The sequence below is a fragment of the Diadema antillarum genome, unplaced genomic scaffold, assembly GCF_040938485.1.
Source record: "Diadema antillarum isolate AM-2024a unplaced genomic scaffold, OU_Dant_1.0 scf00000003, whole genome shotgun sequence".
Classification (NCBI taxonomy): Eukaryota; Metazoa; Echinodermata; class Echinoidea; order Diadematoida; family Diadematidae; genus Diadema; species Diadema antillarum.
The window spans coordinates 353960-379124 of record NW_027270892.1 but is presented as its reverse complement, the minus strand read 5'-3'; the positions used below and the strand labels follow the sequence as shown (position 1 = coordinate 379124).

The following is a 25165-nucleotide window of genomic DNA, read 5'->3' as shown; positions in this document are numbered from 1 at the left end:
CCCCCCTCATCCTGGGCAGGATGGGTGGGGCTACTTTCCCTTGAGTTTGGCAATGAGGGCAGCATTCTCCTGCTTCATCTGTTTGTAGTCTGTTGAGATCTTCTCCAGGTTCGCCACTGTTTTCTTGCCGCTCTCGCTGTCGATCTGCAGCCAAGGAACAATCAATGAAGAAGGAATGAGCTGACAAGATCAGCTGAAAACACTTGAAGCTTACACCATTGTTGATTTGAATGGCGCCATTATTCAATTTGCTGTGGATGCTATGGACTTGTATTTGCTTTGCCCATTTGTAATCATTGCATGCTCAAATGAAGGTCATTACAATGCTGATTCGGCATTCACCCTCTGTTCGTGTAGTACAAAACAGCGATCACTTGAAAATTGTGAAAGTAGTACAAGTAAGGCCTTCATCTTTTGATAGCTCAATTCAAAGAAAACATTCTACAGAAATTATTGAGGTACTGATTGTAAACCAAAAAAAGAAATAAAAAAAACAACAACCAAAACAATAGGTGTTTACACAATACCATGTCTGTATGAAATAACAATTTTGGATGATTTCTGGGATTAAAGTGTTGTGAAGATGATCACACAATCATTTGGAGCACATATAGGTAATGAGAGATTTAGAAAACAGGAAGTGGCAATCAACTAGTTCATTATGAATCTTTACCATCTCAAGGATTAATTCTCACCTGGTCTTCAAGCTCTCTGATTTCTCTCAGTATGGTTCCTGTCTCCTCAACTGTCTTGATCAGCTGATCAAAACTCTGGTTGGAAAAAAAAACAAAACATAAAATTGTCAATAAAGTATCCATATTGATCCAGAAAACGAGAAATGAAAAAAGTCAAACCAGTCACTCTTTAAAGGCTACATTCATATGAATGCATATCACTCCCAACATGCAGGAATGTGTACAGATACAAATCTAAATGTCTGAATTTATGTATCTCTTGTCAGTGCAAATCCAGTGGTATAAAACTAAATTGGGCTCAGCAGTAATTAACTGAGTATTCAAACTAGAAAGATTCCTACTATTTGCTTTGCTTCTTTCCAGAAACAACTAAACAAGACATAAAAATACAAAACATGAATAGGATGAATTTAAAAAATATTTCATTTTGAAGCAATATCAAGCACAACAGAAATTTGATCCTCAATGCAGTAAAGTGGAATTGTTTCATCAAGGCTGTACTCATAGAGATGACGCGTACAGTCTTTCCTCAAATTTATTTACAAAATATATGCATAGTGTTTAGAAAAGATGGTACACACGGTAGTCACATTACAGCAAACATGCTTTAAAATGAAAAGTTTGTTATAATGAAGTAAGAATTCCAGTCCTGAGATCATATGTACATTTTATTTGTTCTGTAATACAAAATTTCTGATACAATGAAAGAGAAGTGAAGGTCCCCAGAACTACATTATAACAGGAGTCTCTTGTATGGAATGGATAATGCTAACAAATAAATGCACGCCATATTGCCTCAAACCAGTATCATTCACCTTTTTATGTGGCATTATTGCTTCACCTGCTGAGGAACAGTATGAATCAGTGGCGTATCTAGGGGGGGGGGGGGGGGGGCAAGGGGGGCATGTGCCCCGGGCGCCACTCCTTGGGGGCGCAAAAAACGAAAAAAAAAGCGAAGAAAAGAAAAAAAAAAAACGAAAAAAAAAAACGAAGAAGAAGAAGAAGAAAAGAAAAAAGAAGAAGAAGAAGAAGAAAAAAAAAAAAAACTCGCCCGGAAGGGGGGGGGGGGGGGGGGGGGGGGGGGGAAGGAGAATGGTGGGGGGGGGGCAGAAAACCAAATCAAACAAGATAAAAACAAAACATGATGATGACGCGGACAAAATGACAATGTTTATTGTGTTCACACAAGAATTCCATGTTCCGTAAGCTGAAATACAAAAATTTTTGGCGCGCTCGCTGCGCTCGCTCCCCAAATATAATATAAAAAAGATAAGAAGGTATATATAAGAACAAAACTTGACGACGCGGACAAAATGTCAATGTCTATTGTGTTCACACAGTGTCATGTCATTTAATATTTAGCAGGCAAAATGTTTCACTGAGCAGCGGCTGCAATTTCTTTCGTTCTGAAGCGATCGCCAATTGGATCAAAAGGCGCCAACGGTTCGAACATACGGGGGGGGGCGCAAAAAACCCCCAAATCAAACAAGATAAGAACAAAACGCAATGATGACGCGGAAATATACAAATTTCGGCTCTCTCGCTCGTACTATTAGAGTATTTTTTCAAGTCCTCAGTTTGGTGGTATAAATCGTTATCTATAAGGCCGTCACTATATCTTGATTAGAATTGTAAGATTTAATGAGCAAAAAATGACGAGAGTTCCATGTTTAGTAAGCTGAAATATAAAAATTTTCGGCTCGCTCGCTGCGCTCACTCGCAAAAACTTATAAAAAAAGGAAGAAGAAGATAAGAACAAAACGTTACGATGACGCGGACAAAATGACAATGTCTATACTGTGTTCACACATGTCATTTAATATTTCGCAGGCAAAATGTTTCACTGAGCAGCGGCTGCAATTTCTTTCGTTCTGAAGGCGATCGCCGATTGGATCAAAAGAGGACGCCAACGGTTTCGAACATACGGGGGGGGGGGGGGGGGGGGGGAATAAAAAAAGATAAGAACAAAACGTAATGATGACGCGGAAATATACAAATTCCGGCTTCAGTTTGTTGGCATAAATCGTTAAGGTCGTCACTATATCTTGATTAGAATTGTAAGATTTAATAAGCAAAAAATGACAAGAGTTCCATGTTTTGTAAGCTGAAATAGAAAAATTTTATAAATATTTATATTATATATATATATATATAAATATATATATATATATATATATATATATATATATATAAATATATATATATATATATATATATATATATATATATATAAAGAGAGATAAGAACAAAACGTGATGATGACGCAGAAATACACAAATTTCGGCTCACTCGCGCGCACTAATTTAGAGTATTTTTTTAAAGTCCTCAGTTTGTTGGTGTGTAAATCGTTATCTATAAGGCCGTCACTATATCTTGATTAGAATTGCAAGATTTAATAAGCAAAAAATGACAAGAATTCCATGTTTTGTAAGCTGAAATACAAAAATTTTCAGCTCGCTCGCTGCGCTCGCTCGCCAAAATTTTTATATATATATATATATATATATAAAAAAGAGATAAGAATAAAACGTGATGATGACGCAGAAATATACAAATTTCGGCTCACTCGTGCGCACTAATTTAGAGTATTTTTTTTTAAGTCCTCAGTTTGTTGGTATAAATCGTTATCTATAAGGCCGTCACTATATCTTGATTAGAATTGTAAGATTTGATAAGCAAAAAATGGCAAGAATTCCATGTTTTGTAAGCTGAATTACAAAAATTTTCGGCTCGCTCGCTGCGCTCGCTCGCCAAAATTTATCAAAATTCGCTACACTTAACATTGCTTAAATCACCCTCAAAAGACCCCTTTTAAGTGCTTGAAAAAAAAAAAGCATATCATGTAGACTTTGTTTAAAGTCCCTACCGGGATGGGGTTGGGGTTGAACACTTTTTCAGAAATTAGGGGCGCAATTTTCGCGCTTGCCCCGGGCGCCGTTTCCCCTAGATACGCCACTGGTATGAATGGTTTATGTGTTACACTTCAGCACTGGAACAAAAGTGACATCACATACTAGGAAAACATTACAAATGGTTTATGAGTTACACTGTAGCACTGGAACAAAAAGTGTCATCACATCTAACATGCTAGGGTTGGTTCTACATTATTTTTCTCACCTCATGTAATGCTGCAAGGTATTTGTAAGCTTTCCTCACTGCCTCGTCTTTCTTGGCATCCTGAGGGACACAGGGGGGAAAAAATCACATTTCAAAGAAAACTTTGTTTGTTTGTTTGCTTCTGTTTATTCTTTGAACAGGTGAAGTAATCAATAACATAATCAGCTGGACTGTCTCCTCAAACTTTAATAGTGGGCCAGACATTAACAATGAACGCTGCACTAACATTACACTAAACTCAATGACCTGCTAGGTTTTAAATGAACATATTATTTTAAATGCATTGACAACAGTGAGAAGACAACTGAGGGAAAGTGCATCACACTTTTCTTATTCTCTTTGATGGTTTACACGGAGTACACTATTTGTAGTTGTTACATACTGAGTGAGATGTACCCAAGTGTCTGTGATTCTGTCCATTTGTGGAATTATATTCTTCAGTAGTTAAGAAACTATGAGCCCTCTTTGTGATATAGAAAGCATAATTGCGGTATGATGCCCAAACATATTTTTACTCAAATATAGACGAACGAGAAGATAATTATCAAATACAGGCCTTCTGATTTCCCTCATTACAGAAAATACCAATGCTGTTTTACATCAAATCAAAATATTTGCTGGCATTGACACAAACTGACTACAGTATGTTCAATAACCTAATAAAGTCATACAATACATACAACACACAAGATCACTTAGTACTTCCCTGATTCTTTGTATTAAAAAAAAAAATGTTGGCAATGAAATTGTATTACTATACATATACAACTACAATACATATGTCCTCTCACCCTAAATATGAGTTCATCGGTGACAGTAAAGGTTCTGTCCAGTTTGCCAGAGAGTTGATTGATTTCCTTCTGTAAGGTTCTTGTGTCAACCAGAACCTAGGACAGAGACACAGAGAGAATTTCACAGGAAATATAAAAATCACACTCAGAAAGATTTAAATGACATATTGGGGATACAAGGATAGACATTTGAATGATTCCCATTCCGACACAAGTCATCCCCTAAGAGGTGACAGAACTTTGCATTTCATCATGGGTACGCACAATAGCTTGGTAGTAGAACAATGACTGGTGGGTAATGTCTTATGAATGATTCATACCTCTTTCGTAAGACATTTTCATATGATACAAGCAAGCAAGTACAATCTCTTATCGCCGGGATCTCTACTTGCTTCCAAGCACATATTCAAAAGTTGCTGAATATCAATGAGCAGCATTTGTAGTGACATGCATAATCACCACACAATTGAGATTTAAAAGAAAAAATCAAATCAATCACCCCTTTTCTTCTCTATCTGGTGCACACAAATACCTTTCAATTCCAAGATTTACATGAGACACACACACACACAAAAATAAATAAACTGGAGGAAGATAAAGTACTAGCTGGTTTTCATACTCTTTGTAACACATATGTACATCACCTCAAATGTTTAGAGACATTTCCTCTCTCACAATGATGCAAAGAATCAGACAGACTCTCTCTATGCAATTGAGCATCAAGGTTGCTACACATCATTCTTGTTTTGACAAAATAAACCAATATCTATTAGTCTATCCATCTATCTATCTATCTACCTTTCTATCTATTTATCTATCTATCTATCTATATATCTGTCTATCTATCTACCTATCTATCTATCTACTTATCTATCTGTCTATCTATCTATCTATCTATCTATCTATCTCTATCTATCTATCTATCTATATATCTGTCTATCTATTTATCTATCTATCTATCTATCTATCTATCTATCTATCTATCTATCTATCTATCTATCTATCTATATATCTGTCTATCTATCTATCTATATATCTGTCAATCTATCTATCTATCTACAGTTGAACCTCTCGTATCCGGACAAGTCGGGACCGGGGCTCATCCAGATAAGGGATTTGGCCGGATACGGGAGACTCAATGCTTTATACATGTACATATCATACATACACATGTAATGATGTAGCCCATTGTAGTACCACATGTAGTAATGTGTATACTGGAACCTTTTCATTGTTACACTCAGTAACAGACCCCAAAATAGAGGTTCGTGTTTGCATGAATGAAATCATTTTCTTTTATAAATTCTTGGGATGATTTACCTAAATAATTATTAAGAAATGTATCAAGTAGATCTTGAAAATAAACAGTACGAGTCGACAAAACTACGCTTCAAAATTCGATCATCACGGCTCGGCAAAGTCGACTGTATAGGTTGCCATTGTTAGATGGTCTCCCTCTCTCTCTCTCTTTGTGTGAGTACTGTGTGTGAACAATTTTTGAGTGTTCAATATCATTCGTTGCTCAGCCAATGACTCGAAACAGTGCATGTCTATCTAGTCATATCGACGGCTGTGTATGGACCTGTATGTGGCAACGCGATATGAGAGGACTCGAGCGCATAATCTGTTTATGTTCTTGCGTTGATTTGGGGATGTTAAAATGTCTGAAGGTAAGCAATTTGGAAGGAAGTTTGATGTAATGTATGTTAATCATGTTGGAAGTAATATGTAATTCATGTGTGTTTGTGTAGGAGTTCTCAAGGAGTTGGGAATCCCCCTTTCCTCCCGTAATTATTTTTTTTTTTAAATCACGGCGAGATTGCGTCCGTATAATAGAGAGATCCGGATAAAGGGAGGCCGGATAAGAGAGGTTCAACTGTATCTATCTACCTATCTATCTATCTATCTATCTATCTATCTATCTATCTATCTATCTATCTATCTATCTATTTACTCCCAAAGTGCAAGTTTGACCTATCTAGTCCTGCAAATTTAGTCACGCTTTATCACGTTCCCTATCAGATACTGAATTCAAATTGACCTCTCACATGCCTCCTAAGGTTACCACAGACAAGGGATTAACCCTTGTGCACATTGAGAGCCCATTGGCGCAGATCCCATAGCACTATACACACTGTCAAAAGTCTCTGGCAAGGAAAGAGTTAATATCCCAAATAGAAGTACACACAAATATAATGATCTCACTCTACTGGGCTTCTCACTTTTTCAATGTCATCCTTCTGTTTGTGGATGTTGGCAACGATCTCCAGGATCCTTCTGGTGTAAGCTGAGCGGTTCACATCCTTGGCCATGCGTTCATATTCAGCAACCTGCAAGATTGGCATGCACACTAAGAAATTTCATTTTCATTTCATTTTATTCAGATAATTTCTTTTCCTTATTTTTCCCCTATTTAGGCATACATTCATAATCATTATTTTTAAAACTCAATCATTCATAAATAATTTCTCAATGGATATCATGATTAATGTAGGTAAAGAGCCATGGAAGCAATAATCATTACTTTTTAGGAATGATGCAACATATAAAACAGCTTATTCTCAGTTCACCAGAACATCAAAGCAAAATCCTAAAGAACCAACTCTTCTTTTTTTCTAAGTGTGCAATGAAGACTATGGCAAAGCCACCAAACTAACTTTTATCCTAAATGATTGCATTGTTTCTCTATCATATAAGAGAGTAACAGAGGTAGTGTATCTTCAAAGTATGTCACAATGTGTCACTCTTATTTGAAATTTCAATATGATGCTTTAAAGAATTTCAAACATAAATAGTTCCCCAATTGTAGCAGTCTTTAAATCACGACTCAAAACACACTTTTTCATTTAACTGTTCATTATCATCAAGAACATCAGAAGCTTTTGCAGTACAGAATTTATGTCTATAGGTTTTGCGCTTTATAAATTGATATCATTATCATTATTATTATAGTTCTGAAAAAAGAGCAATACCTCCTCTTTATCTCAATAGTCCTAGACAAACATTACAAGAAATTCAACATGAAAACTGATGTCTTTGTTACATGTATGGTTCTCTCTGTTATTGATGAGAGTTATGAAATATGAAATATCACAAATGATTCAACAGAAATCAGTGCACTGAACAACATGTAAAATGGAAACTTTTGACACCACCCGGGGCCCGTCGCATAGAAGTTATTATTATGGTAACTTTGCCATCCAATGGTAACTACCATGGCAACAATACTCAACAGCCAATCAAAATCAAGAATTCCATGGAAGTTACCATTGGATGGCAAAGTTACCATAAGAGTAACTTTTATGCAATGGGCCCCAGATCTCCTACATGATGCTATCCCATGGACAGATTTCTCACCAATTGTTTCAGCATGTCCTCCTTGGCCCGCGTTTCCTCAGCAACTTTCTTCATCTTCTCCCGGAGTGCCTGGATGTCTTCTAGTCTCTTCTGGGATTCGGACTGGGGTCAAGAAGAATGGAATGATGACAAAAGAGATGGACATTAACACGGCTGAAAAAAAAATACTGTACATGATTTGACCGATTGATTGATTTGTACACTCTCCTTCAATCTCAAAGGTCCTGTTTACCTTTGGGAACAGCGATTAAAAAAATGTTCAAGATATCACATTTGATGCATATGTGTAGGTCTGTTGTATCACAAAATATCTTACCATATGATATTTTTGCTATATAGCCTAAAATACTGTAAAACAAGGAATTTTCGCGTGCACTGTAATTTCGCGAATTTCGCTGGCGCCAAGATTCGCGAAATTAAAATGCACGCGAAAGTCCATGTTTACATTATATGCATTGAGCGCCAGTGGCACTTCGCGAAAATTTCATGCCACGAAAAAGGCTGTCGGCTGTCCCAACCCAATGCCTGTGGACAGGGCACATTTTAAAGTAGATATACTGGTTACTTTCAACACAGCAACTGTGCAACAAGTGCTCAACAAATCATAGTCAACAGATGGGAGAACTGATATCAATTGGCTATATAATGGCTAAATGCAAATTCACCAGAGTACAAACAAAATTGCAGCTCTTATTCTGAAAACATAGCTACGCTTGCTAATGGAATGAGTATGTGGGGAAAATAGTGTTCATTATAAAATAGCTATCTGATTTCAAGCATGGTAATTGGTCAAAACACATCACCTTGCATTCAACATCTTTTTCGCACAGCACAGGAGTGCAGATGTCGCACAAAAAAGGTGATATACCACGCTCACGATATTACGTTGAGTTTGTGTATCATTCATCATGTATTTGATCTAGCATAACCGAGCTCTTGCGATGCTACATCCCAGAATTTCAGTGTGAGGTGGCCTTTAGACGGCCGATACCTGGCATTATCACGTCGAAATTCGTCTATCATTCATCATGTGTAATGCCGTTTCTTTTTTTTTTTGGGAGGGGGAGTTATTCATCAAAACTCGCTATCTTATAAAAGAAATAGCACACTTGTTCCGTTGTATGACAATGTTAAGTGCAGTGGACACTCGGTATCTTTAGATGGTGCACACTGCGTACTCACCTAACAGCTCGTACGCAGAGGTGGCACCTATCTAAAGAAATCTCATGTTCACTGCACTCACACTGTCGCACTCCGTGCCATGTGCTATTTCTATACTCCATCGCACCTCTTTGTTGGAGACAGCGTCCCTCGCCTGGCGGTAGTCCTCAATGAGGGGTGCCCTGTGCTCCTCCCATTGGTTGGCTAGACTCACCAGCTGCTTGGCACTCTTCTCCACCACACCCTGGTAACAACAATCATCGTTCACTTGTTGAGGATGAAATGATTTTGCTACAACACACATTTCTTATGGACGCCTGCCGGAGTGTACTCAGGACTAGCCTTCAGCAGGTCAAGACTGAAGACATACGTACATTATTGTAGCATACAGTGTCATTTTCATACAAGAAACTTTGGTTTTTTTTGCAATAGCACACCTTCCCTGGTATTTGCTACTGAGATATATCAGCACATAGAAATAGAGTAGAATATATTGTTATAGTAGCTGTTTAATAATTATAAGTGTCTTTATTTATCATATTGGACTACAAATATGCAAATGATAAAATATTTGCAAAATGAAAATGCATCTTTTTGTAGAGAAGCTACATTAGATGCTCTTCTCATGTTTCAGAAAAATTGGTTTTTGCAAAATTCTTTGTATTTCATTCACATCATTCTGCTATGGTGATGTCATAATTACCTGCTTTGACTCCAGAACGAGAGAGGGCAGTACACAGCATTGAGTACAGTTCTGGTTGAGGTGAGGATTTAGCTTTAAATGTTTTGCGAGATATTCAGAAACCACTCTATGAGATGTCAAAGAGCATGCAATTCTAAGGGGTATCAAATGTTTATTTGATGACAATCGGTTTTGAAATGGCTGAGATATCCAAAAACAAGGTAAAACAAAGATATCCTAATAAAAGGTGTGGCCTGTCGTCTTTTATTATTATCACTTTTTTGGATATCTCAGCCATTTAAAAACCAATTTTCATCAAATAAACATCGAAATCGTCTTAAAATTACATGTTCTTTCATATTTCAGACGAGATTTCTCATTATCTCACTTAGAAATGTTCAAAACATGAATCCCCACCTCAACCAGTACTGTACAGTCCCTTTTTAAAGATTCATTCAGACTTGTCTTATGATCCTCAAACCTTTATCTAAGTGTTCCACTCCTCTATTACGTACATCATTGTACCAATATGTTTATTCTGAGGAAACTTTGCCTATAATTCCAAGAAATCCTCATGTAACAAAGACAAATAAAAGTTAAAAAATTATTTGATTTCAATGACTTGTAGCAAGTGAGTCACACAATGACCTAATGTCACTGCATGTGCAAGTGTGATGTTCCAGCAACCATTTAAGTTTAGTGAGAGTTTACAAGTTTGTCTTTACCTGTAGTAACTTGATGTTGGTCTCTGCATTGGGTAGAAGGTCTATGGTCTTCTTCTTGACTTTGTACGATGCCTCCTTTTCTGAGTTGCTCCGTTTCTTCTCAATCTGCTGTTCGTCCATCTTTTACAATGAAGAAGAAACAGACTAACCTCCATTAAAACCTACAAAGTTTGTTTGTTTACATAGATTATCACTCACAGCACATATCTGTTAACCCGTTCCTTACGGGAACCTGGTTTACCAGGTTCCCGTGGGAGCAACTGATATACGGGAACCTGGTTTACCAGGTTCCCAAAATGAAGACAAGGGTGCCTGCTTCAGTGGCCTAAATTCATGTTTCTTTGTGTTAAAATGCTCAGAAAAGTGGGTTTGATAAAAAGATCAGAGTTTATTCTATCAGGATTTGTTCTCCTGCTGTTTAAAAAAAGGGGGGGGGTTTACATCCATGTACCTTTTCCTGATTTAGTTTTTTGCTTGTTCTGCTGTAAACTCGTACAAACATGTACATAATGATAAAGGCTGAGATCAGTTAGAAATGCGGGTTCGCTGACCCCAGTCACCTCATTCAGGTACCTAGTTTTGTGTAGAACAAATGATTCTGAGAGCTCATCAGCGCACACTCTATTCATGCCTCACACCCGATCGATATTTCCATTGTTCACGGGCACATGTAGTTGACCGTAGAAAGGGGGACACAGTGAACCGCTTGACTGCCTTCACACAGCTGGATTACCAACCTGTGTGCCTCTCTGTCGACGGGCGAAAAGAATCTCGTTTGGGGGCATTAAAGGCACTCAGAGAAATGCGGAAGGAACGGGTTAAAACAACTACAGTTGGGAGAGCCTGTATTACACACTATGCTACCAGTGGGGACTGTTAGAGTTGAACATCGACAAAGCAGACAGCTATGGGATGACATTACTATGAAGTACTACCCAAGCTGAGAATGTGCCAACATCATCTTGCAATTGTCCTAAATTCAGCATACAATGTTTGCATGTGACATCATGCCCAGTTTTCTTCAAAATGTCCATCACTGTTTGTGGATATGTAGGCCTACCCGTCACTGAAGTAACAGAGGTTTTCATTTCTTGCCAACTGGAGCAATTGAGTATGTTGTCGCAGAAGACCAGTTGACTTTTAAGTCCACACAATCTGATAGGCTCTAATTGCATATTTGATTGCTTAACTGCCACCTCGTAAAACACCTGGATTATCAGGCGGTATATTTTGCATTTTGTTTAACTCTTTGTGTACCAAAGTGTAAGTCCCCTGTGTACCACCCTATTCTGAGACTGCAATGCAGAAGTGTTTCTGGTAAAAATTCTGTTTTTCATGGCCATGTACCTTATCACACAAATGTTTATACTCAAAGTGCAGTTGGCAAAGTAGTAGAGAAAATTGCAGCTTTGCTTTGATCTATGTCAATGTTAAGACAGAGCTAGGGCTATGACACTTTAGCAAATTGCAATTCATTGATTGGTTTAGTGTGCAGTTGTGCCTTTGAGCACAACATATATGAAGGTAAGCCATTCTGTATAAGCTATATATTTAGCAAATCTAATTTTTCAAGAATCAGGACTTCCCAAGAATTTCACAAGTGGTTAAATTCGCGATTGTTGAGTACAGTACTGAACAGAGAAATGTACAAGATGTACGCATGCACGTCACATTCATGTTAGGATGAGAGTTAATAATTTTGGGTGTTTTTAAATTCGTGAACAGCATCCCCTCACAAAATATTGGGTGTGTACAGTAGATTGAATCAAGCATTGGAACATGGCATACACAGTAAAGCTGATAGGTCTAGATCCTTGCCGCTACCCTCAACCAGTATCCATATCACAAATTCTTATCCTAATCACAATCCTGAACATTGATTATCAACATATTATCCCTGTCCCTCAGAGTCTGGACATACCATCACTGAGAATCGGAAATATGTAGAGTGTGATATGACCAAATGGCATTCATCCTATATCTTACAGCAACCAGTTCTACCCTCTATCTAATCTGTGAAGTATTATCTCATTTTCAAAGCATTGTGTTTAATCGTACAAGTTTACCACCCTTCAATGACTACATCAGGGTGGACAACATGACAAAACATTACAATCAGTGTATGCTGCTGATGGTCTTGTGTTTACAGCACCATTATGAAAACAGTATGCAAAGCCCATGTGTAGCAAAATTTCACTTTGGACTTTGCTGCTAACACTATCAACCCATTTCCGATTTATAAATACATACAAAACACACATACCTACGCCTCACACACACATCCACACACACAGAACAAGAAAGAATAATAACAGGGACAAATCTGAGCTCTCTCATCCTATCACTTTGACACTCACATGTGGTAGTCCTACAGATATACACAATCTCCACAGTATCATCATCCTTATCTATTGCCAGGTACTTCTTGCCTGGATCAGTCACAGTTGTGGTATCCTTTTAACATCATTTTCTTTCTTTTAGCGATTCTTTTTTCACCACAATAATCAGCTCCATAAAGTACACTCTAACCCTTTCATCTAGCACCAATCAGGGCCATTTTTCACCATAAAGAGTTTTTTTTCTTCAGGTTTTGTATGTATGTATTTTTTCTCTCTTTGTGATCTTTTTTAATCATTTTTGTACACTGAACCTAATGTGTTATGTTTCTTCTACACTATCTATGAAGACTAGCAAAATAATAGGCACAAGCTGAGCAACTTCCTTTTATCACCGTGTTGAAATAAAATGAAAATGAAATTAAATTCATTTGAATTAAATTAATCCTACCCTCTGCTTTAGGGGAAAAGAAATATCTGCCTCAATCATCAGTCATTACAACTGACAGTATCTCCATCCTATTGCCTAGCAACAGCTCCAGCTTCCACAACCCCGCCTCCTCTCCTTTTGTAGGATATGTTACCTGTTGCACACTGGCTGAAAGTTTCTTGGATTCTGTCTCCATGGACTCCAGCTGAGACGTCAGTTGGCTCAGCTGCTCCTTAAGTTCAGTTTGTTCATCCTCACGCTTCTGTCTCAGTTCCTAGGGTAAAGAAAAAAGGAAGCAAAAACTTACCTCACATGGAAGCACAATAAGAGAGAGCTGGTTCACTATCACAGTGACCTCAGAAAGCATGTCTCACAACAAACTCATGGTACGTTGATATTTCCAAATTGAACATGGAAATCACTCAATTAAAAAGAAGTCTGTGAATATCAATTGTTTTTGTTTTTTTTAAATTGATATTCAAGAAAATAATGGCAGAGTAGTTGGGAAAAGACAGCACAGAAATAATTTCCATGTTATAGATGACTTGTATGCTAAGTAGTTGAATGAATACATATGATGTCAAAAGACTGTGTTGGCACAAACTTAATCAATTTTACCTTTTTCTTTTGCAACAAAGTAAAAAACAAACAAAACAAAACAAAAACATTACTGTAGCATTCTCAAAATACAGGGTAGTGTGTGTTGTAGCTTGTATTCTGAAGCTGAATCTCTACACAGTCCTTCCCTCGGATTCAATAACTGTAAACACAAAGACAAATAAGGGCATCCACAATGAATGGTGATTATAAAGATTTATCGTACTTATCAATCTACTTCACTTTGCCACTGTATTTAGCGGTATCACATTTTGATATGGTATATAAAGATTTTCGTCTGCTCTCCTACCCACCCCCACCCCCCTTTCTCTCAATTTCTATATCTTTTAATTCATTTGATGGTCCAAACATGACAAATTGACACCATCAGAGTACCCTTTCTCACTGTGAATGAGGCAGACCAATAAGCCAGTTCGGAGTTCCACTTTGCTAATGGGCAGAAAAAGATAACTTATACCAACAGGCATGTTGGTTTCAAAACTTACTGATGTAAGCACCTGTAATAACCAATTATTCATGCAATCAGCACATTAACTTACAGCAAGTCCAGGAGGAGGCAAAATTCATAGGAAAAGTTTGTTAATACATTCAATGTAAAATAATAAAATGGAAGCTTCCTCAAGTTTTAACTGACGGATGCAAGTTCATTCTTTGAACATGCTTGATGAATTCCATAAATTGGTACATCAGGCAAGCTAATGCATTATATTGCTTTGAAAACAAGTGAAGTGTCTAAAACCAATTAAAAAAAAAGAAAAATCATTTGCACCAATGTGCACATGACCTATCAACTTTGAACTGGTTATTTGTGTAGCAGTACAGACAGACTTGGGGAAAAAAGGAGGTCAAAGGTCACCTCTTCAGTGTCCGCTCTTGGCACGCCTTCACCGATCCCAATCTGAGCTGCTGTCTTTTCCTCATCCTGTTTTTATAAGGAAATGGACAAAAAATGACATTCCGTCCAAGTATATCATTACATCTAATGATAGCACTGCATTCTTGAAACATCACATGGAAAATTGAGATGGAGTAACATAGACAAAAGGCTCTTCAGTGGCATGAGAAGGACATTCACATTATCTTACTTTATGTTTTTTTTTTTACTTGAAACTAAGATCAACTTTTAATAGAAGAGAAACAAGACATGAAACTCATCACTGGGATAAGTTGGTGATAGAGCAGATTCAATATAAGTCACTCGTGATTATCATCTTTGAAACTAGATAATTCCAGATCAAAGCAGTTCATTTAGGAAAGTACACTATTTTCAGAATACAAATAATTGCACCCTTGTATACCTAAATTTTGGCTCTTGTTTCCACCACAAAGGTGGTGACATACGGACTGGAAGTTAGCTTGAGATACGTTTGTCTTGTCAACTACTACATACACACACAATTTGGGCTCACTTGGACAAACAGTTCCTGAGAAACAAAACAATCAATGGATATTGCTACTCTTTTAATCAGGAATCTAAATCAAGTGAGAAAAAAAAAATGGTATTTCTAACTTAGGCACGCACAAAGTGGCAATGAACATTTGCATGCAGACATTTTTAAATGCTTTAATTATTGTCTGAAATGCACACAAAATTGGTCAGGAAGTTATTTTGAGTTCTTAACTTGCTTGCAATATTGTTGCATATGACTTGAAGTCTATGCAATGAAAATAATAAAGAAATGACATTTAGTTATAAAGAACTAATCATTTGATGCCATCTCAAAAATACTAAATGGTGCCAGGATGGCGTCATACACGAGTGATTACGCTAAAAAGATCAGATCGAGAAGACATTGCCACAGACATCTCCATGGAAAATTTCATGTGAATTGCTTGGTCATGTAACTGTTGAGATAAACATAGCGCCCACAAAATTTGCCAGAAAGAAAGAAAGATACTAAAAAAAAACCAGAAGAAAGGTTCCTTACAAATACAATTGATGATACACTGATAACATATCGCCTAATGACTTCAACTTTGCAGATTACAGTAGCCTTGACTATGGAAAACAGTACCTAGTAAGCACATTAATCATCAATCTTTCTAGAAATCTAAATTCTACTTATCTATTTCTCTTTTTGCATAGAGCTATTTTCACAAATAAAAATGCTTTTAAATCATATCCTTTTTTTTTTTGATTCAAGATTAACTGAAAGTTTGTGAATTCTCTTCGACAGTACAGCATGTCTGTAGGTTTTCGGCAATATATTTTTGTGTATGGCTTTTTCCCTTGTGTATGCCTTTTGTTGTGTTTCCTTTTTTCATTGATGGCAATCAAATTCTAATTTCTAGCTCTCCGAAACATACACTTGACAATCATGCTTCAATCTGGATGATACACCATCACCTAGTAGTACCACAGGACTAAATGATACTGAAAAGAAATAAACACCAATATTTTGGATGCTGGAATCTGACCTGAGCAAACTGCAACTTCTCTGTGTGGGTGAAGCGCGAGCCCTTCGTCCCCTTGGTGGCGCCCTTCTGCCCCAGAAGGTCCAGCATCTGCATCAGGTCGGCGGTGGCGCTCTTGCGGTCACCCTGCTCCGATTTCTGTAGCCCCTGGCGGAGCTCGCTCACCATCCTCTTCATGAGGCGTTCCCGTTTCTTGGCCTTGTACTCCTGTGTGTGTGTGTGGGGGGGGGGGGGGCAAGAGAGGAATAGCATGTTGTTTACTTCTATCGGGAGCAAATCATCCATGGTTTAAAAGCGACAGGAATGAAATATGAAATTTATATCTGAATGTGTCCAAGGAGACTTACCCCTCTTCCGTTCAAAGATGCTGAATGAATCATTACAGTGGTTTATTAGATGGACTCTCTCACTCTCTCTCTCTCTCTCTGATTGAACAACATCAACATATAGAGTTCAAGGACAGCTCAAGATGATTTTTAGAATTTTGCATTTGAACACCTATGAATTGGTTATATTGGGTACAGAGTTTCAGAACTTATTTTGATTGGGATGAAGAGTAAGGATTGCAACTGATTGACAACTTGCCCTATATCGAAGTAAATAAGCACTGAATTGATCAGTGTTTTAGTAGTAGCCATGATAAAAAATCATGGGCGTACATACTCGAGCAGGATTCGAACCTCCTGATCACCGGACGGGCGTTATCTCCACTAGACCACCGAGCTTTCGCTGGACAGCAAGTGTTGGTTCTAATCCTTATACACTGTAGCATGCAGTGGGTACTGCTTTGTTATTCAAATTCATGAAATTCTTCCGTCAAGATGTTTTCATTGCAACTGATTGACAAATTGCCCTATATCGACGTAAATAAGCACTGAATTGATCAATTCAGTGCGGAAGAATTTCATGAATAGGAATAAGGATGTTTTCAAAATTTGTCATAAATCACAATGAACAAGGATGATGTCATAGCAGCTGCCCTTTAATGGTTTCAGAGGAAAGAGCTGTCATCTCTACAGCTTCACAGCAAATAATTCATGGCTATAAAGACAGGAATGAAAAGAATTTCCTGCAAGACTTTCCCTGTGTAAACAACATACCACCACCTGATTCTAATTCCAATACCTCTTGTGACAGCCGAGATGGAAGACCTGTTGTGTTCCATTCTGTCTCCCACTCCTGTGCCGCAGTTACCGCGGCAGCGTTGCGTTCCAACAACGAGGGCACTATGTCCTCTTCCCTCGCTGGCTGATCTTTGACCAAAGGCATGTGGTTGTTGTAGTAGCTCATGATGTCTGTGAAATGAAAGAATGTCAGAAAGGAGGTGTTACATCATCAATAGATAATATACACATGTACCTCAGACTGGGGGAAGCACATAAAAATCATATGTATGCACCATGAATTATCTCTGGTGTTCATGAAACACATACATCCAAGTTTTGGTAGTGATTACAAAAGTTTCAGAATTTATCTTGGCATCATATGCATTACGCTGCATTAAAATGACTCAGAATGTGAAAGATGCCACAGCTGATGTCTACCTTAAAACATAAACTCACTTTGAAATTTCTGTCAGTCAATGACATTTTGCTCCAGTTGTACCATCACCTCACATACAGAGTTAATATTTCACTCAACACTGATCACAATTTCCACGACCTCTGCCATTCATTTCACACATACTTTCTTCAGTAACAAAGAATATCTATACAATTGTTCAAATTGTTTAACAGCTGTGCAAGACACAGTATCAGTCCTTTTGGAATTATTGCATTATTTAAAAACTATATGTTTATCTAGGTCAAGGCAGAAGAGAGGATGAAAGTGGTTCATGGAAGAATAATCATTGAAGAACTTGTATTACACAGTTTTGCAATGCAGTGCATGGCTCAGCGAAAGAATCAAAATGATCATGACGAAAATTCTCGGCAGTTGAGACACCTGATTGGTTGATTTGAGCCACATAAATTGGTGAGCTTTCAGAGAGATGCCATACTGGAAAACTAGAAACATCTGAGTTGACAGCCTTTTTCTGGACATGAAACTTTTGCAAATTACCACTGGCATTCAATGCACAGTGTACAGAAACACTTCTGTGTGCATTTTGCTTTCATGAATCTTTGCTCCATGCGAAATTCACCAAAGTTTCATGCATGTGAGAATTTCTAGCTTTACAGTATCATTTCCTCATGTAAAAGTTTTAAATCTATGTATGATAAACAACCTTTTGGAATCTTCCTGGTGAGGTCCCCCAAACCTTCTGGGACGGCCAGAGGGACACTCCTGAAGGCATGGCTGCCTGATGCTCCCTGTCAGAATTAAAAAAATAAATAAATAAATAAACACACACACTTTATAGGCATAATTTACCATTGGCAGATGAAACAAAAACCCAGCATTAGTGCTTTAAAATAGTTCTAAAATGTGAGTTAAGGATAGAAACATCCATGGTACAAATTTAAATCGGTAAAATCAATGTTAAGTATTGTTAAACATACAAACTGTGAACAATAGTAAAATAATAAAAATGTTTCTAGACTAAACCGTCTTCAGTTACGGTATATTGAGAAAAATACAGACATCTCTTTATATTTCAGGCTTTATTGCAAAAAATTTTATATGATAGGATGTTCTGCGAAACAACACACCTACACATATGAATTAAATGTCATATCTTGAAAATTTCAATATGCATATCAACATCAGAGGACAACTATTTGATCATGTTTTGAAACCCTTGGTTTTCAACAGTTTGTCTCCTCAGTCATCCAAGACAAAAATTGAGGAATTCAAGTTCACCTTGAAAGCACTTTTATCTTAAATCTAGAGTTACATTCTTAACCCGTTGAGGACTAGTCCCGAGAATACCTGGGCAGGTGCCTATGGGAAATGCATATTGTAGCAAAATCAGTCCGTCCTCAACGGGTTAATTGTGACATCACATCCAAACTCTCATCGTATTCATGCATCCCCCAGACCTTAATTGAGAGGATGTAGAAACACTTCTCAATGGCACTTTAGTAGTGGATACCTTTACTAGCAGCACCAGTGGATGTAAATGGGGCTCTTGTTTACTCAACTGAAAAATGTGTTCACAAATGGGACATGAAAAATTGATGATATCTACACCCAAAAGGATGACACCATCAAGGCAGAGAATTCTGCAGAAAACTCCCAATCATTGTAAATGGCAATGTGATATCATGTTTTGGTAAAATGTAAATCTCACTGAATTTTACAGAAATTACTTGACATGAATACTCAACTGAAAAATATGTTCACAAGTGGGACATTAAAAATCTACAATATCTAAACTCAAAAGGATAACACCATCACAGCAAAATTGAGAATACTGCAGTGAACTCCCAATAATATCACTTGGCAATGTGGTATCATGCTTTGGTATATCTCTCTGGATTTTGCATAAATTACTGTACATGAATGCACGAGAATTACCAAAACAACTTCTCCTACCATTAGATCTGGATATAATAATAACATGAGTTTACCTACTTGAGTTACCTCTCTTGAATGTCATTATTCAAAATATTATTATCCAGGCTTTGATAACCATCATTACACCTGGGTGAAGGGGGAACTTTGTGGGTTAAAAAATGTTGTCAAGGACATAGAATACAGTACTAGTGTATGCACTTGGCAGGCAGGACTTCTCCACTATACCACAGATACCCTACTTGCGATGAAATAACACCCCCATGTAATTGCTATGGAAATGGTGAAAATGCAAGATTTATCACATTTTTCTCTAAATCTTATCAGTAAATTGTCCCATCATTTTATGCCTGTCCAACTGCAGAGTGACCACAAACCTTAAAAGTGGATGCCATGTGTGAGGCCAAATTTCAAAGGAATATGTAGCCACCCAGCTCAAAACCCGCAACAAGTTACAAGTTAGGATTCTCTGTAACTGACCACGACATGTCAGTTGGTAGACCGACTCAAATTTTCAAAGTTTGTCTTCCCTGGACGAGCAATGTTTTCTTTATCTCTGTCAAACTTTGATGGCATAAAATAAATCTAAAATCTGGAAAACACTCAGTATTTTCTAGACCATTGTTTTTCTTTCTTTCTTTCTTTCTTTTTGACAGGCACTGCTTTCACTGGAAAATTTGAAGATGTTTTCATGGCTACTTCTGCACAGCATGCCTGCATGATTCTAATGTTTAACCCAATGAGGATGAGCTGATTTTGCTATAACACATGTTTCCAATGGACACCTGTCTGAGTATCCTCAAGATTAGTCTCAATGGGTTAAATCCTTTTTTTCTCCCTTTTCTGTGAAGCTGCACCTCCTAACTCTCTCTTATTTCAATCATTTTTTTTAATGGGTTAAGTTGGTCCAATTCAACAACTTATGTATTATCTTAAAACCTAGAACTTACTCATATTGTCTTTTAAACTATGTGGAAAAGTGGAAATTCATTTTGGCCTACTTTTTGTAGGTTTTGAACTGGGTAGTCACATAATTATGAAGATTGGGTGGACACTGCATTACACCACCTGTGGTATAATATAAAATACCAGCAGAAGCCAACTGACCTCTCTATGCCACTCCTTTGGCCCAATCCATCTGACAGACCTCCTCTTACATGGCGGAGGCACCCATGGACACTGGAGCTGGCGTGAGATTTCTGCTGATATCCTCCGGCTCAGCATCGCGGATGTTCCTGTTTTGATAAATCAAAGAGAAAAGTATCAAGTTTAGACTTCCAACTCTGTGTTCATCTTTTCACCCCCTACGCTCTTCCTCTCCCTTTCTCTGCTAGAGAATAAACCTGTCATTTCAGTCTATCACAACATAGGTTACATTTAACTGAGCCTCTTGATAAGATTGATTGTTTGAAATAGAAAATTAAAACTATCATGTTTAATGATTACCTAAATTGACCAGCGTGAATTTTCCCACATAATGAAATTGTAACAATTACATATAAATCTTTATAGATCAACAACAGAGTTCCAGCATCCAGAGGAATTAACACATCAAGACTAAACATTCAAACATTAGGAATCACCAAGCACATATAATCACAAAAATTTCCTTTAATAAGATGGCAATATAATGATATCCAGGAAAGATTACAGTGCTTCTTTTTGGCCATCAATATTTTGACCCCTTAATCTATGATAATGTTCATCTAAATGTGCCCATTTCTTCTGCAAATAAGGTCTATTGAGGATTACTCTTTAGCATGTAGGACAAGGGCACAGTACGATGGTGCATGTCCAACATGACAGTGAAAACTACACAATAAAATAATGCATTTGTTTGTATATATCTATACATAAATGTGTATACAAATATCTATATGTATGTATGTATGTATCAATGTATGTATATGTGAGTGTGTATAAACCACACTTTCCAGATGGTTTCTGTAAATCATATCTTCAAGAATCTTTAAGAATAAGGGAGTGAGATTAATCTGAAGAAGCAAAATAAGAGAACAAAAATTGTTGCAACCTATAGATTCCTTCCAATCAAAGTTTTTGTCCTTACCTAATGGCTCATCTGTGCTTGCTGCAGATTCCTTGGGCAGCTTCTCTACCAGAAACATCGTGAGTCGTCGGATGTCAGCCTCGTTGGGGTACAGGAATGTCTGATAACCCATGTCGCCACGGAAACCAAGAGACTGAAGATGAAGACAGCAAGGATGTAAGCATTCATTATATCATTCCTCAGCTGGGCCATTTGCATTTTTAAGAACTGCAATGACTTTATGTGGTTTATAAAAAAAAACAATCAATCTAGAAAAGACTCAAATTAATATTGTGATGAAGAGGAAAACGAAATGGACAAATCTTACTTTAGAAAAAAATTGTCTTTTCCTGACAAAATTGCAAATGGTATCTTTCAATAGAAGGAAGACATTTTTGTGATGCATTCATCAAAACCACAAAAATAAGATGATAGATATAATTGATTGTTTTGAATGCCTTGCACAATTCGTTGTGTACAAATGGCAGGTCACGATTTCTGTTTGGTGTACAGGTCTGTATATGGCCATCATTATGAGAGTGACTCCTACTCTGTTGTGTATTACAATCTTGTGGATCTTTAAAAGGGGATGCCTTTTGTTGTTCCCATAATTCATAACTCTGAATTCTTTCTATTCTAATCTCACCAAAATGCAGAACTTTTACTACAGGCATATGATTGTTTTCACCATCTTGATCACACATGATAGCACCTATTTTCATGGAACAGACTAACAGCGCATATGGGCCTCCTCTTACCTGCAATGCATTTGCCAGATCTGTGCCCAGTCTGAAGCGAGCTGACATACCCGGTGGCAACGAGTGGGGGAGGTTGGTGTTGGTGTCGATCAAACGCAAACATCGCACGGTCGCCTCTACAACATGCTCGGGGGTAAACTGGCGAAGAGTCTCGATGTCTTCATCCAAATCACTAGGAAGACAGAATTAAAATGAAATACGTTACATTATTTACATATACAGGGCTCGACATTAGCGATGGCCTGGTGGCCCCGAGTCCATTAAGAATTGATGTCGGGCCACCAATTTTTTGTTTTGGTGGTCTAATCGGGCAACTAAAATCCAAAATCAATTTTTATATTTCCTATTATTTCTTGTGAGCGTCCTGCAGCGGCATCCAGCGCAGACAGTGCACAAGCCATGCAAGCTAAGTAGGGATTATCAGAGCGAGCTTGCACACATTCAGGAGATTTCTGAACATGGCGTTTTATGGCATGGCTTGCACGCTGTCTACGCTGGATGCCACAGGAGTCACATACGTCACGACACTTGCACGAAAGTCACCCAAAAGGTTGGCGGACGCCGGAATTCACAAAGAAAGTGAACCTGTACTATCTACAAAGTGATTAGTTTACTGACAAATTCTAGTACCTACCTGCTCTATCAATGTGGAATGATAGTAATTTGGAATATGTGCACAAGATCAGGTTAGTTCTGATTTTATTATTCTCTTCATGAATAATTGTAAAATCATATTAGACTTCACTTTCAATTATGGGGCTGATTCGTGCGTGGAGAGGTGAGAGCCACACAGAAAAAAAAACACCAAAAATTTTGAGTCGGATAAGGCCAGTAAGTTGCGATAGCCCTGCATTGAGCAAACCTGCTGGTCAGTGGCGTATCTAGGGAAAACGGCGCCCGGGGCAAGTGCGAAAATTGCGCCCCTAATTTCTGAAAAAGTGTTCAACCCCAACCCCATCCCCGTAGGGACTTTAAAAAAAGTCCACATGATATGCTTTTTCAAGCACTTAAAAGGGGTCTTTTTGAGGGTGATTTAAATGTGTTATAATAAATTTAGATACATTTTGACGAGCGAGCGCAGCGAGCGAGCCGAAAATTTTTGTATATTTCCGCGTCATCATCACGTTTTTTTCTTATCTTCTTCTTTTTTTGATCAATTTTGGCGAGCGAGCCGAAAATTTTTGTATTTCAGCTTACAAAACATGGAATTCTTGTAACTTTTTGCCTATAAATCTTACAGTTCTAATCAAGATATAGTGACGGCCTTATAGATAACGATTTATACCAACAAACTGAGGACTTGAAAAATTACTCTAAATAAGTACGCATGAGTGAGCCGAAATTTGTATATTTCCGCGTCATCATCGATCACAATTTGTTCTTATTTTTTTCTTGATAAAGTTTGGCGAGCGAGAGCAGCGAGCGAGCCGAAAATTGCTGTATTTCAGCTTACAAAACATGGAATTCTTGTCATTTTTTGCTTATCAAATCTTACAATTCTCATCCAGATATAGTGACGGTCTTATAGATAACGATTTATACCAACAAACTGAGGACTTGAAAAAAATACTCTAAATTAGTACGCGCGAATGAGCCGAAATTTGTATATATCCGCGTCATCATTACGTTTTGTTCTTATCTTGTTCGATTTTGTTTTTTGCGCCCCCACCCCCCTCCCCCCCCCCACCGTATGTTCGACACCTTTGGCGCCCTCGTTTGATCAAATGGGCGATCGCTTCAGAACAAAAGAAATAAAATTGCAGCCGCTGCTCCGTGTAATATTTTGCCTTCTAACGATGGCATGTGCGAACACAATATACATTGTCATTTTGTCTGCGTCATCATCACGTTTTGTTCTTATCTTCGTTTTTATATATATAGATTTTTGCGAGCAGTTAGCGAGCGCAGCGAGAGAGCCAAAATTTCAGCTTACATAACACGGAATTCTTGTGTGAACACAATAAACATTGTCATTTTTTGTTTTTATCTTGTTTGATTTAGTTTTCTCCCTCCCCCCCCCCCCCCATCCCGGTCTGGGCGAGGTTTTTTGTTTTGTTTTGTTTTTCTTCTTCTTCTTCTTCTTCTTCTTCTATTTTTTCTTTCTTTTTTTTTCTTCTTTCTTTCTTTTTCTTCTTCGGTTTTTTTTTTTCGTTTTTTCGTTTTCCGCACCCCCAAGGAGTGGCGCCTGGGGCACGTGCCCCCCTTGCCCCCCCAGATATGCCACTGCTGCTGGTACCTGTGTTTTGGTGAGTCACTGCACTTTTGTCAAAAAGCTTCATTGTCTTAACGCTAGAACGCTCTACCACACAGCACAAAAGTGAATATATGGGATCACAGGATGTGCCACACAGACCCTCCCCTTCCGGTCAATTATCTCCCGACCTGGTCCTACTACCTACGACACGAAATAAGGTCTACACAATACTAGTTGAAATGCTTACCAGCCAATTTCCCGAAATGTGTGTATGATAATGTTGTCAACTTCAGCCATAATCCCTCCTGTTTAGCTCTTTTCCTTGTAGAATTTTATGACGCGGTTCTGTCGTCTACCCTGTCGCGTCCCGTCCCTGGCTGGAT

General features: G+C 37.8%; 1 protein-coding gene across 1 annotated transcript; it reads right to left on the bottom strand.

The window, feature by feature from the left end:
- LOC139737282 (coiled-coil domain-containing protein 22 homolog) lies at window positions 1–25165 on the bottom strand. The gene is made up of 17 exons (XM_071647992.1): window positions 25030–25165; window positions 22589–22760; window positions 21852–21984; window positions 20891–21018; window positions 18555–18639; window positions 17453–17622; window positions 16331–16534; window positions 14769–14834; window positions 13449–13568; window positions 10529–10648; window positions 9249–9365; window positions 7961–8062; window positions 6826–6933; window positions 4604–4699; window positions 3813–3872; window positions 696–770; window positions 1–144 (listed from the first exon to the last, which is right to left on the bottom strand). The coding sequence occupies exons 1-17, from the start codon at window positions 25077–25079 to the stop codon at window positions 31–33; spliced, it is 1920 nt and encodes a 639-aa protein (XP_071504093.1). The 5' UTR covers window positions 25080–25165; the 3' UTR covers window positions 1–30.